This window comes from Marmota monax, unplaced genomic scaffold (assembly GCF_021218885.2).
Source record: "Marmota monax isolate L192 unplaced genomic scaffold, Marmota_monax_Labrador192_F-V1.1 WCK01_AAM20220418_F8-fsc01869, whole genome shotgun sequence".
Classification (NCBI taxonomy): domain Eukaryota; kingdom Metazoa; phylum Chordata; class Mammalia; order Rodentia; family Sciuridae; genus Marmota; species Marmota monax.
The window spans coordinates 17,002-36,975 of NW_026693860.1; the positions used below are offsets into that span (position 1 = coordinate 17,002).

The following is a 19,974-nucleotide window of genomic DNA, read 5'->3' on the forward strand; positions in this document are numbered from 1 at the left end:
TGCCGCGCGCCGTCCACCTGTAGTCAGCTCGGTCGCCGCGGGAGAGTCGCGTTGGTGTGTGCCCTGGCGCGAGTCCCAGCCGGGGTTGGCCTGGGCCGCTGGACGCCCTGTCCGTCCCCGCTCCCTCCCCGCCGCCCGCAGCCTGTCCGAGCGCGGGTAGTTCTCCACAGAGCGCGCGTCCTGGTCTCCTAATTCTCCCAACAAGGGGAAAAGGAAATGGAGAAATCTAGAATCTCAATCTCCAGAGACGTGAAGGACAGCCACATAGGGAAAGGGACATAACGGGGAGGGACCTGAGGCTGAGCAGGGGAGGAGAGGATGGATTATCTGCAGGGATGGCAGAGGACAACTGGTGCTGGGACAAGAAGAGGTGTAAGTAGTGACAAGGGAGCCCAGGGAAGAGGCCTAGTGATGTGCGGGTCCAGAGCATGCGGACAGGGGCCTGCAGCAGGCAGGCCAGAGGGAGAGAGTGGATGGGGAAGAAAGAGGCAGACATCTGTGGAGATTGGGGACAATGAGGAGACTGGGCAGAAAGACTGACTGGAGGTGAAGGGAGTTTCAGGAATGGGGAAGATCAGATGGAGGGAAGGAGTAGAGGGAAGAAGGGGAGAAACCAGGAGAGGAGAGAGAAGCAAAGGGAGCAGGACCCAGGATGGGTGAGGAAATCAGAGTGGAGGTGAGAATGGAGATGATCAGAGTGAGGGAGGGAAGCAGCAATGAAGACAGAGGCCCCTGGGTGTGGATGATGATGTTGTAATATATTGATTTCTGTCTCCAATAAGGTAAGTGTAAGTTAAGTTTTTGTTTGTTTGTTTGTTTGAACTATACAGCTGAAGAAGGGAATGACAAAACTGCTGTTTCTAAGTTTTGTGTGTTCTGCAGTTCTGGGATTAGGATAGCTTCCTTTTGTAATCTCTTGGGCCAGAAGGCAGTGACTTGAGCCATTCAGTTGTGGGTTACCCTCTTGTGTTTTCCAGAGATGGTGTAGTGTTGGTGAGGGGATAGGGAAAGCTGAAGTGCAACACTGTGTACAGCACTCTTAACTGTGGTCATCTAAATACGTGGGAATCTGTCTCCATCAGCAAACAGTTCTGTGTCATATACCATGTTAGGTTTCTGTAATTGCATCCAGATCTGGGAATCACTGCCTGGAGATAGCATCCAATGACACTGGTTGAGTGTTTTAGTACCACAATTCCATACACACCCCAGTTCCCATGCCAGCCACATGTCCTGGGTTGGGACCTCAATTCATTAGTGGGCTATAAATTGGAGCTTCCCATGCTCCCTGCTTGGGTCTTGTTAATTTGCTCCATGGGGTAATTTCACTTAGGGAAATACTTTATTATGCATACAGGTACACATGGAAGAATATGCTAGAAGATTAACTGAGACCCAGGAGGGGGTTTTGGGCACCTTGACTTTTATCCTATTACAGCATGTGAAGTGAGTGCCTTTGTTGCGGCCCTGAACCCCTAAATGTCATCTATAGGATGACATTTCCTTAAATAAATAGAATCGGTACTGACATTGTGGGACATAAGGAATCTGCCAGTAGGGGAAACCACCTATTGCTGAATAGAGGGGAGGCATTGTGTAATGATTGTAAGAACAGTAGAAACAGTTGGGATTTTTTTCTGGCTCAGATAGTAAAGGAAAAGGAAAGGTAGATTTTATACACACACACACACACACACACACACATCCCAAATATCCCAGTACCAAAAAACCCCATATAAAATATATACAATGTAAGGGTTTTTTTTTGGTACTGGGAATTGAACCCGGGGGGAGTTAACCACTGAGCCACATACTTCGTCCTTTTAATTTTTATTTTGAGAGAGGGTCTGGCTCAGTGTCCCATGTTTCCATCTTCCTGGCCCAAGCTAAGTAGGTGGGATTGCCACTGTGCCTGGCTTAAATGCAGTATCAAATTTCCCTTTTTCATTTCTCTTTTCTGTCAGTAGCACATTGCCCAGTTGATGACTCCCTCTTCTCTTTTCTCTTCTTAGTTGTTAGGACATCTACCTATCTTAAAACTCTCCTTGCATTCATTATGATTCCTCCCTGATCACTTTGGCCATTCCTCTGCTGCGAGGCTCCACCCCCTGTTCTCTGATGGCAGTGCTCCCCCACAGTTGAGGCTCGTACCTCTGCTCAGCCTGTCCGTGCCCACTGTCTCTCCTCATCTTTTTGATCACAGCTTTGATACCATTCTCCTCTATAGTACTCCTGGAGACTTCTCCTATGAACATTAGAGTTCTGTGGCCAGTTGTGTCCTCAAGTCCATGCTGGGATGTTAGTGGGCCTTTCTACCTTCATGGTCCATCCTGTGACTTCTTTAGCTCCCCAGGTGTCTCTCCCCGTAGTCCTCAGCATTTCAGGTAGGGTGATCCTGTACTTGGGGATGTTGGCTAGATACTTTGACATATATCGAAATAGCACAATGTATTATCATATTGGTAAGTTTTATATCTTAAGAGGAGAAAGACAAAGATCACATGTATTTTTTCAGACAGGCAAGGAAACTAGAGTGCACACTGTTCTTGAGGCTTGGGAAAGATGTGGGAAGACCTGGGTCCTGGTTGTTCTGCTGCCTCAGGGCCTCTGCTGCTCAGCCACCCAGGCCTCTTTCCTTTTCCTGGTAGCAGGTTGCTTAAGCCTAAGGTCTTCACTGGGTCCTGTCTCCTTGTCTAGGCCTCCTTGACACTGGGCTGCAGGTGGTCAACACCTCAGGTCTTTGTTCTGATGTTACCTACTGCATGGAGACTACTGTGACCGACCCCCCCAGCTCCTGTAACACTCCAGCCACACCCTGCCCCACCTCTGGTCCATGCAGCCTACTTTGCATATTTCTTTCTGTTCCTTCACCATCTGCTGTCTGGATCCTGGTAAGAACAAGGTTCCAAGAGAGGCGCAGAGCTAGAAGGTGGGTAGTGGGCTGGGCTTGCCCCTAATGGGGGTACTTAATCTTGGGTTCCATGAGAGTCCCGAGTCATTTTGCAATAATTCTACTAACTGGATGTGCCATTCGGGGGTGAGGATGTTACCAGTTTTAATAATACTGAAAAAGAGTTGATTCTCTTATCTGTGCAGCATTGAGAAACTGGCTCTGTGTCCTCCATCCTGGGGACTGAGATCAGTCTGAGATCCCAGGAGAGGTGAGGGGGCACTGTGCTGTCGTTCAGTGTGGTCAGGGCCAGGCTATGCCCTGAAGGGAGCCCAGTGCTTCCCAGCTCCCCACTGCTGCAGCCTGTGTGTGCTTCACCAGCAGGGAACCCAGGCCCAAAGAGAGGAGTCACAGAAGTCTCCTGTGCGCCTTCCTGCAGGAGTTTACTAATGTGCCTGGGTCACTCTAAAGGGGTGGGCAGAAGGGGACCATCTTCTCACATGGTGAGGTCCTCCCTCTGTGTGTGGCTGTGGCATAGGAAGGATGTGATGATTCTGAGCCTTAAAGAGTATGTTTCCTCCTTCCAGGATTGACTTGTAAAGATTCGTGTTACCTGAGGAAACAGCCCTGAAGAGGAGGAGGAAAGAAAAGGAGTCAGGAATGGCTGTCACTGAGGTACAGTGATCTCTCAGGTGGTCCTGAGTCCCCTGTGCTGTGCTGGGCCTGGGAGCTGCTGGCCTCAGGTGACTCTGTGTGGCCTCCTGCCTGACTGGTGTGCCTGCACTCCCCGGGGCCTCCCTTACCCCATCCTCTGTGCTTAGATTCCATCCCACTGTGACCTGGTAGCAGGGAATCCATGAGGAGGTGCCATCAGGTGTGGCCCTGGGAGTCCTCTGTCATTTTTGTTGATCTTTTAAAAAAGTGAGTGTGCTGTTTGGTGGTGTCCCTGTCCTCCACACCAGTTCTCTCGCTCTATTGCTCATTGTTTCCTGCCTTTTCCTTCTGTTGCCTTCAGTTGGCTCTTTCCCCTGGAGTTGTATGGTTAGTTGACCTGGGTTTCTTCCTTTTTGTTTTAAAGTTTCACTACCCTAAGGTCTTTCTTTTGTTTTTTTTAATTCTTCACTGCATTTCATGAGTTTTGGTGTATTTTTTTCTTTTATTTTGCTTTTGAGATATTATCTGAATCTTTTTCCTGTTTACCATTGGTTTGTTAAAAATGAGGTGTTTCATTTTCCCTTTTTTGGGGGTGTTAATTTTTCCTCTGCAATTGGCTTCTGTATTTATTCCATTGTGCACAGAAAGAAAATTGGGATCGTTTTTAGCTTCTGAAACTGAATGTTAAGATTTGTGACCTCATCTGTCTCAAATGATTGCTTCTTCCTCCTGGGTCTGGATTACAGTTGTGTACCACTGTGGCTGGCTACTATGTTTCTTGTGTTTTCTGCAGGGGAGAAATCTGTACAGATTTAGGCAGTATCTTTCCTTAAGGAAAATTAAAATAAAACACAACTAGGAGATATAACATTCTCAGAAATACCAGAACATATTGAAAACACAGGGAAAGCAAGCTCAGTTTCTCCTTATATACCCTCCGCACACAGAAAGCTTCTGTGATCCCATATAAGTGAGGGTTTTTGCCCATATGCCAAGAATGCAGTTCTTCAGAGGGCACTTGTCATTTCACCTAGTTCAGACACTGTGTGTGTAGATACATGGTGGATCCCACCAGCTGAGGTCTCTGTCCCACAAAATGGGCCCCTTTTCAGAGGCCTGCAAAAGTATGGCCCATGATTCAGAACGACTTTCTGTAAATGGGGCTTCCTTCATCCCCTCCTCACATGATGATAATTCAAACTGGGAGATGTCTTACAAATGTTTAGAGTGCTTCGTAAAACTGTCAAGGACTTTACTTGCATTTGCCTTGTGGTAACGCCTGTTCAGAAGACACAGGTGAACACACAGATGGAAGAGGTGCATAGGCCAAGGTGTAGGGCAAAGGACGTGGAGCTCACATGACTTTGTGTGGTGCGCCACCCTTCAGAATCCTCCACCCACGCGTTGACCTGAACACCCTTTCACCCCGTCCTGATGAGTTTTTTGGAGGCTCCATTATGTAGGCAGGCTTGATTACATCCTGGGTGATGGTAATCAGTTGAGAGTTCATTCCCTCTCCCTTCCCTGGAGGTGGATGGCAGGACTGTGTTACAACTGCCTCTCCTACCTGAGGCTTTCTGGGGAGAAGCCCCTTTGTGAAGCTCTCTAGGGGGCTTTGGCACCTGTCTTCTCACTAGCACAGAAATCTTTCTTAGTTCTCCAGGGATTCCAGGTGAGCTCCACATCAGCAGACAGACAGATACCAAATGTGTATTTACAGCCTCACAGTGCAACTCTTCTCACTTGAGTCAGTTGCATGCTTACACTTCTCCTCCCTTCTCATTTCTCTTTGTTTACTTCTTTGCAGTAATGGGGTTGAACCTAGGTCCCCTCTGCCATTACATCCCTACTCCTATGTTCTTCATTCTCAGAGAGGATCTTGCTATGTTTCCCAGTCCCACCTCCAATTTACAATGTTGCCACCCCAGCCTGGGGATAGCTGGGATACAAGCATGTGCCACCATGTCTGGGCTCTGTGGTTCACATTTTGCATCAAGATTGTAACTGTCCCCAGTGCTCCATTGTGAAGTCTGTTTTAATTTCAGGGTCTGCTGACATTCAGGGATGTGGCCATAGAATTCTCCCAGGAGGAGTGGAAGTGCCTGGTTCCTGCTCAGAGGGCTTTGTACAGGGACGTGATGCTGGAGACCTACAGGAACCTGGTCTTTCTGGGTGAGCTTGACTTTCCCTGAGGCTGGGATCTGCTCTGTGTATCGTAGCATTTCCCCCTTTGTCTTTGGGATTCTGTACATTGACTGATTGAAGTCCTGTTGCCTGTGAAAGATGCTCAACAGTACATCCTTTATACTTTGTTCCCTTTCTTCAGAAGTTCTGCCCTCTTCATGATACTGCAGTGGTGCTTTCAGAGCTAAAGCACAACATAAAGCCTAAAGCCGACTCTTAAAATATCAAGTTCCCCGTTTTCTATTTCTGTGCTTTTGATTCAGTGGTTCTAGGAAGAGAGGTAGATACCTACATGATATAGTGAAATATTTTCTGTATCCCTCTGTAACGTCCTCTTTCTCATGTACAGATAGGGCTGGATTGTGGAGAAGCCACAGTGCATCAGCTTCTTTTCTCTTTACAAGCAGGAATGTGTCCTTCAGACCTGAGTGTCCTCTCCTGGTTGGAGCAAGGGAGGGAGCTCTGGATTCTGAGTGGCCCCGAGGAAGTATCCAGGCCTGCAAATGAGTGGGCATGTGTGGAGGGTGTGAAAGCAGGTAAGAGCTCACATGGGCAGAGAGGCAGCTGCCCACTAAGTAGTGTTGGGGTGCTTTGGCAATGGGAGGGGTCAGGGCTAAGGTGAAGTCCATTTCCTGGGCTTTACATGCAAGGAATTTGGTTTCAAGCTCCACTTTCTCCTTTTCCTCCTCTGCTCCTTCTCCCTATTCTCCCTCCTCTAAACTTTCTCTATGTATACAAGACGATGACATCCCCTTTGGTATCTTTATATAGTAACGTAACATGATTTTGTTAAATTCATTTTTCTTTCCTCCCATTCCTTCCTCCCCCGTGATATTCTCTGTATCTTTATTGTATCCCGTCACTTCCTCAACTGCCTTTTCTCCTTTATTTTGGACTATTTTCTAATTATGAGAGCAACAGTTTAATCCTTAATTTTTGAGTCTGGCTTATTTCACCTCTTTCAATGTGTCTTTGCTACTACCCCACCAAAGAATTCCTTTTAGTGTCAAAGCAAACATTTCTCATAAATATGAACATAATCTTATAGATGCTTTATTATTTGTAGAAGAACCGGAAACAAACATTTCTCCAGCTCCTGCCAAATGTAATGAGCTTGAAAAATCCTTTGATCAAGAATCACACCGTATTATACATCAGACAATCTGTACTGGAGAGAAACAATTTACTTGTGAAATATGTAGGAAAGTCTTCAATAATAAATTTTATCTTACAAGTCATCTTAGAATTCATACTGGAGAGAAACCTTACAAGTGTAATGAGTGTGGGAAGATGTTCAGTAGAAGTTCACACCTTGGAAAACATCGGAGAATCCACACTGGAGAGAAACCTTACAAGTGTAATGAGTGTGGGAAGATGTTCAATGACAGTTCATACCTTGCACAACATTGGAGAATCCACACTGGAGAGAAACCTTTCAGATGTGATGAGTGTGGCAAGGTCTTCCGTAACAAATCCTACCTTGCAAACCACCGGAGAATTCACACTGGGGAGAAACCTTACAAGTGTGATGCATGTGGCAGGGTCTTCAGTCAGATTTCACACCTGGCAAGTCATCGTAGAATCCACACTGGAGAGAAACCTTTCAAATGTAATGAGTGTGGCAAGGTCTTTAGTCGTAACTCATACCTCATTCAACATGTGATAATCCACACGGGGGAGAAACCGTACAAATGCAATGAGTGCGGCAAAGTCTTCAATAAAGAATCAATTCTTACAAATCATCGTAGAATTCACACCGGAGAGAAACCTTACAAGTGTAAAGAGTGTGGGAAGAGCTTCAGTCAGACTGCACATGTTACACAACATCGGAGAATCCACACTGGAGAGAAACCTTTCGAATGCAATGACTGCGGCAAGGTCTTCCAACAAAAATCAGTCCTTATAACTCATCAAAGAATCCACACTGGGGAAAAACCTTTCAAATGCAATGAGTGTGACAAGGTGTTCCATCAAAAATCAGCCCTCATAAGTCATCAAAGAATCCACACTGGAGAAAAACCTTTCAAATGCAATGATTGCGGCAAGGTCTTTAGTCAGAAATCAAACCTTATAATTCATCGGAGAATTCATACTAGAGAAAAACCTTACAGTCATAACGAGAGAGTGAAGGTCTTCAATCACATTTCACACCTTGCACAACAAGAGAATTCACACTGGAGAGAAACCTTTCAAATGCAATGAGTGTGGCAAGGTCTTCAGTCTGAATCATCCCTGAGACGACACTGGAGGATCTATACTGAAGAGAAGGCTTCGACACTTAATCACTGTGCAAGGGCCTCACTTGTCATCCCAACCGTGTCACAAGGAAGCAGGAAAAAGATTAGTTTCTGGCCTCGCATACTGTGGAAAAATTACATAATGTTTTATAACTCAGGACATATCAAAGGTGCAGGGACATTTGAAAAGGGCCAGTTATCTTCATGTTGTAAAGTGTCTCATTCTTCGAGATTTCTTGGAAAGTATCCTGCTCGTCTTGGGTTCTGTGCCTTCCTTACGGGTCTTTCATAAATTGATCATAAATTGATCGATAGTGAGCAGGCTCTCGACAATGGTTCCTTGCTTCCAGCCCACCAAAGAAGTCCTTCTAGTGTCAAAGCAAACATTTCTCATAAATATGAACATGATTTTATAGATTCTTGTTTGTTTATACAAGAACCAAAAACAGACATTCCTCCAGCAGCTCACAAATTTAATGAGTTTGGAAAATCCTTTAATCAAGAGTCACGATGTACTATACATCAGACACTCCGTACTAGAGAGAAGCAATTTATGTGTGATATATGTGGCAAGGTCTTCACTCAAAAATCGAATCTTACAAGTCATCATAGAATTCATACTGGAGAGAAACCTTTCAAGTGTAATGAGTGTGGGAAGGTCTTCAATCACAGTTCACACCTTGCACAACATCAGAGAATCCACACTGGAGAGAAACCTTTCAGATGTGATGACTGTGGCAAAGTCTTCAGTCAGAAGTCCTACCTGGCAAACCACCGGAGAATTCACTCTGGGGAGAGACCTTACAAGTGTGATGCATGTGGCAAGGTCTTCAATGAGATTTCACACCTGACAAGTCATCGTAGAATCCACACTGGAGAGAAACCTTACAAATGTGATGAATGTGGAAAGGTCTTCCACCAAATTTCACACCTTGCACAACATCGAACCATTCACACAGAAGAGAAACCTTTCAAATGTAATGAGTGTGGCAAGGTCTTCAGTCGCAATTCTTACCTTGTTCAACATCTGATAATCCACACTGGGGAAAAACCGTACAAATGCAATGAGTGTGTCAAGGTCTTCAGTCACATTTCACACCTTGCACAACATCGGAGAATTCATACAGGAGAGAAACCTTACAAATGCAATGAGTGTGGCAGTGTTTTCAGTCACAAATCTTCCCTAGCAAATCATCAAAGAATCCACACAGGAGAGAAACCTTTCAAATGCAATGAGTGTGGCAAGGGCTTCAGCCGCAACTCATACCTAGCAGAACATCTGATAATGCATACTGGGGAGAAGCCTTACAAATGCAATGAATGTGGCAAAGTGTTTGGTCGCAGTTCACATCTTGCATGTCATCGCAGAATCCATACGGGAGAGAAACCTTATAAGTGTAATGACTGTGGCAAAGTATTCAGTCAAAATTCATACCTAGCATGTCATCGCAGAATCCACACTGGGGAAAAACCTTATCAATGTAATGACTGTGGCAAGGTCTTCAGTCTGAACTCATCCCTAGCCCATCACCGCAGGATCCATAGTGTAGAGAAGCCATAGTCGTGTAATCAAGGTGCGCAGGGTGGTGGGTCTCACCTACTTCAGAAAAAGGCAGAAGGGTGGCAAGTGCAAATCCAGTCTGGACATAATGGTGAGACTCTCTAAATATGAAATAAAGGGCTGTGATGTAGCTAAGTGTTAGAATGACCGCCTAACACGTTTTGAGTCCCTGGGTTCAATCCCTAAACCCCAGAAGAGGAAAATAGTAATGCAACAAATGTGTTGAGGTCTTCAGTAACATTGACATCTCACATATCAAGCATTTATGGTGGAGAGAAACCCAACGAATGTGATGAGGGTCGCAAACCCTATAAGGTGCATCTGGCCTGGCCGATCATGTGATCCACACCAAGAGGGCTAGGCAAAGTGTTCACTGACATTTCCTATCATGCACATTGTCAATTTCTCATCCTAGAATAAAACCACAAATGAATTAGACAAAGTCTCAGTCAGCATTCAAACCGTGCAAGACCACTGAGATTTCCTAGTGGAGAAATTATCTCCCGTGTGTCATGACTATACAGAGTGATCCAGGCCTCATTTAAGGCTTAGTAACTTAGTTAGTCTGTGATAGAGAGGAACTTCACACATTCATTGGATGTAAACAGGCCCTATGGTAAAAGCCTCTTATCAGGATTCCTGCTGGAACAGAAACTCATAAATGTACCTTGGTTGCAAATCTTTATTATGCACTCAGTCCTCTGTACACAACAGGTAAGGCACAAAAGCATCACTTTGACCAAGCCTGTCTTCAGTGCTCATGTTTCAGTGGACATCAGTTGATCCACACTGGAGACGAACCATGGAAATGTCTGCAGGTGCCAAGCTCTTCTGGCACAGTTCACAGCTTGCACAACCTGGGAGAAGACGTCCTAGAGGTAAAGCTTGAATCCAGTGAGTGTGGCACCCCCTGCATTATGAGTTCAAGCAGTGGTCAGAGTCCATACTAAAGAGCAACATCCATCACAATCACAACACAGGACAGACTTCCATGCCTCAAAACCAGTGGAAACTGTGGAAAAGTTATTTTCATGTGTTGAGAGCCACAGCCGAAGGGGCCCCAGCAAACTTCCAGCTGCCAGCAAACTTCCAGCTGCCGGCTGATGATTGGCTCACAGCGGCCCCAGCAACATCTAGCTGATTGGCTCCTCGGCCCCAGCAACATCTAGCTGATTGGCTCCTCTGCGGTGATGCTCATTGGGCTGTTTCCCTGCCCTTTCAGACCACGGAGCTGCTCATTGGGGGACTTTTTTGGCTCCGCCCACGTGACCCAGCCAATCGGCCTCAAGAGCAGGAGGATTGTGGGAGGTGGGGAGAAGCTTGTGTGGGAGAGAGAGGCTTGTGGAAAGCCGGTGGTGGCAGTTGAGGCTCTGAGGGTTTTTCCTGAGAGGCTGTTTTGTTTGGCGTGTGTGGTTCTAAAAATAAAGTTAGTTTCTTTTGACAAGTGGCTCCTGATTGTGCCCAGCCAGACTGCGGCATTTGGTGGCTCGCACGGGGAGCGACTGAGGGTAAGTGAAACTGCTCGCCCCTGAGGGCAGGGCGAGAGGATGGGTAGCCATTTTAAGATTCCTCTTTTATTTTGCTTCACTTTTGTTTTAAGTTGCCTGTCCCTGGAGATGAGTGAGACGGAAGAAAAACCGCTCACATCTGAGGAAAAACTATTTACGTCTGAGGAACAGATAGGGAGAAAGGACGGATGCCCATGTCAGGAGGATAGAAAGGCTATAATGACTTTTTGTTGTTCCGTTTTTATTTCATTCTGTCTCGGTTTTGTTTGGCGTCATCTTGTTGGGTTGTATTATAGTAGAAATACGGGATCAGAAATTAGTAAAAAACAAACTGAAAGAGTGTTAAGTAAATTGTTAGAGGAAGGAGGCATCTCAGTAAAATCAAGAACAATCAGGGCATACGTTGATAGAATACAAAAATGTAGCCCATGGCTTTTTAAGGAGGAGTTGTTAAATATATCACAATGGAACCATCATGGTGAAGATTTAAAAAGAATAGAAAAGAAAAGCCCAGGGACTCTGCCAGTTGGCACATTGCCATTGTGGACGTTCATATCTTGTTTGCTTAGTCCAAAGCCTTCAGTTCAGACAATGGTAGAGGAAGGAGAAGACATAATGATTCAAGTAAAAGAGAAGGTCTCTCAAGTTAGTCAGACAGAGGAAAAGATTCAAGTAAAAGAGAAGGGCTCTCAAGCTAGTCAGACAGAGAAAGAAAGTGTAAAACAGAAAAAGCCATCAGGGGGAAAGTTACAACAGGACACTGCTACTAACACCTTTCTATCACCAGAGGGTGTAAGTGTCCAACCAACAGCACCACCTCTACAGCAGACTGCTACTAACACCTTTCTATCACCAGAGGGCGTAAGTGTCCAACCAACAGCGCCACCTCCATATGCTGGGAGGCCCCCAACCCCCGCAGTTGATAGTTGGGATCCTGAGACAAGATCTCAAATATTAACATGCCCTGTATTTGAGGCAGGAGGGCAGCGATTTTACCAAGTTTTAAATTTCAAAACAGTGAAGCAGCTAAAAGAGGCTGTAACAACCTATGGTCCTCAAGCACCCTTCACTGTAAGCATGGTCGAATCCATTAACAACTTGAACATGACGCCAGCAGATTGGGCTAATATGTGTAAAGCTGTGCTAAATGGAGGACAATACCTGTTATGGAAGGTTGCCAATGAGGAATTTTGCAAGGAGACGGCTAGGCGAAATGCAGCAGCTGGTTATCCTCAGAGAAATCTAGATATGTTGTTAGGAAAGGGACCTTATGAGGATCAGCAGCAACAAATTGTATATGATCCTGGCGTATACGCACAAATTGCTGCAGATGCAATTAAGGCATGGAAGACTTTACAAGGACATGGAGGTTTACAAGGTCAATTATCTAAGGTAATACAAGGAGCTAATGAACCTTATGCTGAATTTGTAGATAGGCTTATTCAAACAGCTACCAGAGTTTTTGGGAATACAGAACAAGCAATGCCATTACTAAAACACCTGGCTTATGAGCAAGCGAATCGTTGGTGCAGAGATATCATTAGACCATGGAAACATGAAGATTTAAACACATATATTAAATTATGTAGAGACATTAATGAACAAGAGCAAGTCATGGCAGCTGCAGTAAAACAGGCTTTAGATGCCAGAGACATTAATGAACAAGGGGAAATTGTGGCAGCTGCAGTAAAACAGGCTTTAGATGCCAGGCCAAGAACATGCTACAATTGTGAACAAACAGGACATTTTAAAAGGAATTGCCCCATTGGAGGAGGGTTTAACAAAACTAGGTATCAAAGGAGTAGAATACCAGGTATTAGCCCACGATGCCGTAGAGGGAGACATTGGGCTAATGAATGCCGTTCTCAAACCACCATAGAGGGTACTCCATTATCAAAAAACGAACAAGGACCAGGTGTTTATCCACGATATCGTGGAGAAAGGCATCGGGCTCCATTGCCAAAAAATGGACAGGGGGGCCCAATGCTCCGGGGCCCAAAACCACAAATATACGGAGCACTGGAGGAACCCAGCAACCCCATCAGGGTAGTGCCCAGGACACATTGTCCATCAGATCCCTCATCAGACAAACCAGAGGGAGCGCAGGGTTGGACATCTGCGCCTCCGCCAGAGCAGTACTAACTCCAGAGATGGGAGTTCAAATCATTCCCACAGGGGTGAAAGGACCTCTTCCCAAAGGAACAGTAGGCTTATTATTGGGATGCAGCTCTTCTACTCTAAAAGGACTTATGATAAGTCCTGGGGTAATTGATCCCGATTATGAAGGTGAAATAAAAATTATAGCCAGTTCTCCAAAGGGTATATCAGTAATTTCACCAGGAGATAGAATAGCACAGTTACTAATAATACCCAGCCTACATGATAAATTTTCCAGTCGTACTGTAGAAAGAGGTTCCAAGGGATTAGGCTCCACAGGTGTAGATTGGGCTATGCTTTCTTTAAATTTAGATTCTCGCCCCATGCTAAAACTAAATATTCAAGGACATGAATTTAATGGGCTACTGGATACAGGTGCAGACCTTAGCATCATCTCTCGTCAAGAATGGCCAAAACATTGGCCATTACAACAAGCCACTCAAACGCTTCGAGGCCTAGGAGTGGCAACTAATCCCCATAGAAGTGCAATGGTATTAGATTGGAAGGATCCTGAAGGATGTGAAGGAACTATACAGCCATATGTATTGGATCATCTTCCTATAAATTTATGGGGACGAGATGTCCTAGATCAATTAGGTTTGACATTAACAAATAACATCAACCAAAATGCACCCACTATTATGACTAGACAAGGTTTTAGGAAAGGAAAAAGATTAGAAAAACAAGAACAAGGTATAGCAGCACCAATACAAATAGATCAAGGAACAGACAGACATGGGTTGGATTTTCAGAAAGGGCCACTGAGACAATAAAAATTACTTGAAATCAGAAAGACCAGTATGGGTTCCTCAGTGGCCCCTGACTAAAGAAAAGATACAAGCAGCCCATGACCTGGTCAAACAACAATTAGCGGAAGAACATATACAACCTTCTGTATCTCCCCATAATACTCCCATTTTTGTCATCCAAAAGAAATCTGGTAAATGGAGATTATTGCAAGATTTAAGAGCCATTAATAATGAGATGGTTATTATGGGACCTGCTCAATCAGGGATTCCTCAGTTGTCTGCTTTGCCAAAAACCTGGTATGTTTTAGTTATAGATATTAAAGATTGTTTTTTTTCAATTCCAATTCATCCTGAGGATAATCCACGTTTTGCATTTACTATCCCTGCACTGAATCATGAAGGTCCTGATCAGAGATATGAATGGAAAGTACTCCCTCAAGGGATGGCTAACAGCCCAACTGTGTGTCAAATTTATGTTAACAAAGTAATCCAGCCACTTAGAAATCAAAATCCTGAACTACAAATATTTCACTATATGGATGATGTATTATTAGCACACAAAGATAAAAACACATTGCTAGAATGTTATGCCACACTTACACACTTATTAAAAAATTATAATCCAGAGATAGCAATAGATAAAGTACAATTAAATTTTCCAATTAATTATTTAGGAGTTCTATTATCCTCAACCATGGTCCGTCCACCAAAAATTCAAATACGAGTAGATCAACTCAAATCACTTAATGACTTTCAAAAGTTATTAGGAGACATAAATTGGATAAGGCCTTATTTAGGTATACCAACAGGAGAGTTGGGACCTTTATTTGATATCCTAAAAGGTCCATCAGATCCAAATTCACCCCGAATGTTAACGCCTGAAGCAAGAAAGGCATTAAAAATCATTGAAACGTATATGGAAAATATGCATTTGGATAGAATTGATATAAGTTTGCCTTTATTATTTATTGTACTACCAACAAAAAATATTCCTACAGGAGTATTTTGGCAAGAAGGTCCATTGTTATGGATACATTTATCTTATTCTCCTAACACTATTCTTACTAGGTATCCTGAGGCTGTAGGACAATTAATACTCAAAGGAATAAAAGCAGCAAAGGGAGTGTTTGGAATTTCTCCCAATAAAATTATTACTCCATATACTATGAATCAAATTGATGAGTTAGCTAATGTGTTAAATACTTGGGCAATAATCATGTGCAAATCTAATGTTTCATTTGATAACCACTTACCATCTAATCCTTTATTGTCCTTTTGGTCATTGCATCCTGTAATTTTTCCAAAAATGACAAGAAAAACACCTATCATGAATGCTCCAAATATATTCACTGATGGGTCAAATAATGGTACAGCAGCAGTAGTTACCCCTGATCAAACTTTTACATTTTTAGTACCCAAACAATCAGCTCAAAAGGTAGAGCTTAATGCAGGTTTACAAGCTTTTGTGATGTTTAAAGATTCTGTATTTAATTTATTTTCTGATAGTGCCGCAGTCTGGCTGGGCACAATCAGGAGCCACTTGTCAAAAGAAACTAACTTTATTTTTAGAACCACACACGCCAAACAAAACAGCCTCTCAGGAAAAACCCTCAGAGCCTCAACTGCCACCACCGGCTTTCCACAAGCCTCTCTCTCCCACACAAGCTTCTCTCCACCTCCCCCAATCCTCCTGCTCTTGAGGCCGATTGGCTGGGTGACGTGGGTGGAGCCAAAAAATTCCCCCAATGAGCAGCTCCGTGGTCTGAAAGGGCAGGGAAACAGCCCAATGAGCATCACCGCAGAGGAGCCAATCAGCTAGATGTTGCTGGGGCCGAGGAGCCAATCAGCTAGATGTTGCTGGGGCTGCTGTGAGCCAATCATCAGCCGGCAGCTGGAAGTTTGCTGGCAGCTGGAAGTTTGCTGGGGCCCCTTCGGCTGTGGCTCTCAACATCTCCCCCTCTCTGTTTAAACAACAAGCATGTGGCTTAGGGACCGTGTCTGTTAGGCAGTCCAATTCAACATATGGTCCTTACCCGTCATCGGATGAACTGACCTCTAGGCGTCAGACTCCTGTCTTAGGTTGGTATCACTGCAATTGGATCATACCCGTCACTGACTACCGGTCCAGCATACAGCCATACTTGTGGATAGGCCTTTGCACCAGTGGGGGGGTGAGGTTCTTTGCCTCACCTCTGTTGGCCCCCAAATTTTAGACCATCACTAGTAGAGGAGGATGCAAAATGCCATGACATTAAGCCAATTGAGGGCTCCTTTGAAAAATTGTACCACTGGTGACATCATCAGCAAAAATACCCCAACACTACCACAAGTCGATGCACCAACAGATAGTTCACAATGCATACAGGTGAGCTCACAATGTGTCCAGGCAAGTTCTGCAAGCAGTTCAGTGATGGCTATTGTAGAAGCTGTAGATTGGTTTTATCTTTGACTTCACCAGCACTGGGATGAAGATAGGAATTCTGGCTACATACTAACTACAGCTGCTGGCTGATGATTGGCTCACAGCGGCCCCAGCAACATCTAGCTGATTGGCTCCTCGGCCCCAGCAACATCTAGCTGATTGGCTCCTCGGCCCCAGCAACATCTAGCTGATTGGCTCCTCTGCGGTGATGCTCATTGGGCTGTTTCCCTGCCCTTTCAGACCACGGAGCTGCTCATTGGGGGAATTTTTTGGCTCCACCCACGTCACCCAGCCAATCGGCCTCAAGAGCAGGAGGATTGGGGGAGGTGGAGAGAAGCTTGTGTGGGAGAGAGAGGCTTGTGGAAAGCCGGTGGTGGCAGTTGAGGCTCTGAGGGTTTTCCCTGAGAGGCTGTTTTGTTTGGCGTGTGTGGTTCTAAAAATAAAGTTAGTTTCTTTTGACAAGTGGCTCCTGATTGTGCCCAGCCAGACTGTGGCATTTGGTGGCCCGTACGGGGATCGAACCCGCGACCTTGGCGTTATCAGCACCAAGCTCTATATAATGGTACAGCAGCAGTAGTTACCCCTGATCAAACTTTTACATTTTTAGTACCCAAACAATCAGCTCAAAAGGTAGAGCTTAATGCAGTTTTACAAGCTTTTGTGATGTTTAAAGATTCTGTATTTAATTTATTTTCTGATAGTCAGTATGTAGTTAATGCTATAGTATCTCTTGAAGATGCTGGTAGGATTTCCCCTTCTTCTACTGTTTTCTCTTTGTTTTCCACTATACAAAGTCTAATCTGGGACAGAAAAGATCCATTCTTTATAGGACATATCAGGGCACATACAGGATTGCCTGGAGCCCTTGGTTTGGGCAATGATTTAGCAGATAAAACTACACATGACATACATATTTTCTCTACACTAGAAGAAGCTATAAATTTTCATAAAAAGTTCCATATCAATGCTAATACTTTACAAAAGCGTTTTAAAATAACTAAGGAACAAGCTAGACAAATAATAAAACAATGTCAAAATTGTGTGACCTTTTTACCACAAGTTAATCTTGGAGTCAATCCTAGAGGATTGATACCTAACCATATTTGGCAGATGGACGTCACACACTTGCCAGAATTTGGAAAATTAAAATATTTGCATGTTACAGTTGATACTTCTTCTGGATTTTTGATGGGCTCCCTTCATGCCGGAGAAAAAACTAAAGATGTTATAGCTCATTGCTTACAAAATTTTGCCACTGTGGGTGTTCCAAAACAGTTAAAAACAGATAATGCCCCTGGTTATACTTCTACCTCTTTTAAACAATTTTGCTCAACATTTGGCATTACTCATATAACAGGAATCCCATACAATCCACAGGGACAAGGCATAGTTGAAAGAGCTCATCAAACTATTATAATGTACTTATTAAAGCAAAAAGAAGGAATTGGGAAGGGGTATATATTCCCCAAAGATAAACTTAAAATAACCCTTTTTACTCTAAACTTTTTAAATTTGGATTCATCAGGACTTAGTGCTGCGGAAAGGCATATGTGTCCAAAAAATGTGCATAAGCCCAAGGTACTTTGGAAGGATATTCTAACAGGACAATGGAAAGGTCCTGACCCAGTAATTGTCTGGAGTCGGGGGTCTGTTTGTGTGTTTCCACAGGGAGAACAGCAGCCGATTTGGATTCCAGAGAGATTAACCAAGGTCCTGACCCAGTGATTGTCTGGAGTCGGGGGTCTGTTTATGTGTTTCCACAGGGAGAACAGCAGCCGATTTGGATTCCAGAAAGATTAACTAAAGCGATTTCTACAGACCAAAAAGAAGATGATTTGGCTCAAATCCATAACAACTGATATCCAAAACTCCAGTTTGGCTATTCTTACATCTGCAACAGAACCAGGATGCTTTTTTCAATATCTATTTTATTATTGCCCTTTGCCATATCATGAAGTTCTATTTTGTTTTTTGAGCTCATACGGACCTAGGTTAATGTTTTGCTGATCAGTTCTATTTTTTGACTATAGAGTTTTTAAACATTGCAATGGAGATTTCACCTGTAAAAAGTTATAAGGCCTTTACTATAATGTTATGTGTTGTATGTATTATATTATGCGTGCACACTTGTGTTTTGTGTTATATGTTTGAATGTACGTATGTCCATATATCATATATGATGAGCGCTCATGATAAAATGGATCCAAATTTTTTTTTTCACGTGATTTATATGGTTTAATTTAAATTGGGTAAACAACTGTTGAGGATTATTTTAATATATAAACAAAAAAGAAGGTTAACAGATCTGTTTGTTTACTTTCACCTTTCCTTTTCATTATATTTAATAATTCTCTTAAAGATAATGTAAATTGTTAAGAAAATTGTTTTCTTTTAGTGCCTTCTGTAATGTTACATAATTTTTTCTTTAGCCATTATTGCCAGAATTCCTATCTTCATCCCAGTGCCGGTGAAGACAATGTAAATTGTTAAGAAAATTGTTTTCTTTTAGTGCCTTCTGTAATGTTACATAATTTTTTCTTTAGCCATTATTGCCAGAATTCCTATCTTCATCCCAGTGCCGGTGAAGACAATGTAAATTGTTAAGAAAATTGTTTTCTTTTAGTGCCTTCTGTAATGTTACATAATTTTTTCTTTAGCCATTATTGCCAGAATTCCTATCTTCATCCCAGTGCTGGTGAAGTCAAAGATAAAACCAATCTATAGCTTCTACAATAGCCATCACTGAACTGCTTGCAGAACTTGCCTGGACACATTGTGAGCTCACCTGTATGCATTGTGAACTATCTGTTGGTGCATCGACTTGTGGTAGTGTTGGGGTATTTTTGCTGATGATGTCACCGGTGGTACAATTTTTCAAAGGAGCCCTCAATTGGCTTAATGTCATGGCATTTTGCATCCTCCTCTACTAGTGATGGTCTAAAATTTGGGGACCAACAGAGGTGAGGCAAAGAAACTCACCCCCCCACTGGTGCAAAGGCCTATCCACAAGTATAGCTGTATGCTGGACCGGTAGTCAGTGACGGGTATGATCCAATTGCAGTGGTACCAACCTAAGACAGGAGTCTGACGCCTAGAGGTCAGTTCATCCGATGACGGGTAAGGACCATATGTTGAATTGGACTGCCTAACAGACACGGTCCCTAAGCCACATGCTTGTTGTTTAAACAGAGAGGGGGAGATGTTGAGAGCCACAGCCGAAGGGGCCCCAGCAAACTTCCAGCTGCCAGCAAACTTCCAGCTGCTGGCTGATGATTGGCTCACAGCGGCCCCAGCAACATCTAGCTGATTGGCTCCTCTGCGGTGATGCTCATTGGGCTGTTTCCCTGCCCTTTCAGACCACGGAGCTGCTCATTGGGGGACTTTTTTGGCTCCGCCCACGTGACCCAGCCAATCGGCCTCAAGAGCAGGAGGATTGTGGGAGGTGGAGAGAAGCTTGTGTGGGAGAGCGAGGCTTGTGGAAAGCCGGTGGTGGCAGTTGAGGCTCTGAGGGTTTTTCCTGAGAGGCTGTTTTGTTTGGCGTGTGTGGTTCTAAAAATAAAGTTAGTTTCTTTTGATAAGTGGCTCCTGATTGTGCCCAGCCAGACTGCGGCA

The 19,974-nt window shown here is 44.0% G+C and overlaps 2 protein-coding genes across 2 annotated transcripts; both read left to right on the plus strand.

The window, feature by feature from the left end:
- Window positions 1–61: 61 nt before the first annotated feature.
- Window positions 62–8,093, plus strand: LOC124105348 (zinc finger protein 880-like). Its single transcript, XM_046462490.2, is given in 6 exon segments — window positions 62–2,929; window positions 3,478–3,565; window positions 5,590–5,716; window positions 6,133–6,264; window positions 6,795–7,893; window positions 7,895–8,093. Coding segments are annotated over 5 exon segments (1,443 nt in total). The 5' UTR covers window positions 62–2,929; window positions 3,478–3,550; the 3' UTR covers window positions 7,965–8,093.
- A 172-nt stretch (window positions 8,094–8,265) lies between these two features.
- Window positions 8,266–10,870, plus strand: LOC124105349 (zinc finger protein 83). The gene has a single exon (XM_046462491.2). The coding sequence runs from the start codon at window positions 8,519–8,521 to the stop codon at window positions 9,524–9,526; it is 1,008 nt and encodes a 335-aa protein (XP_046318447.1). The 5' UTR covers window positions 8,266–8,518; the 3' UTR covers window positions 9,527–10,870.
- Window positions 10,871–19,974: the final 9,104 nt, after the last annotated feature.

Coding starts and splice junctions, on each gene's coding strand:
- LOC124105349 (XM_046462491.2), top strand. CDS start 8,519: ATGTGTGATATATGTGGCAAGGTCTTCACTCAAAAATCGAATCTTACA.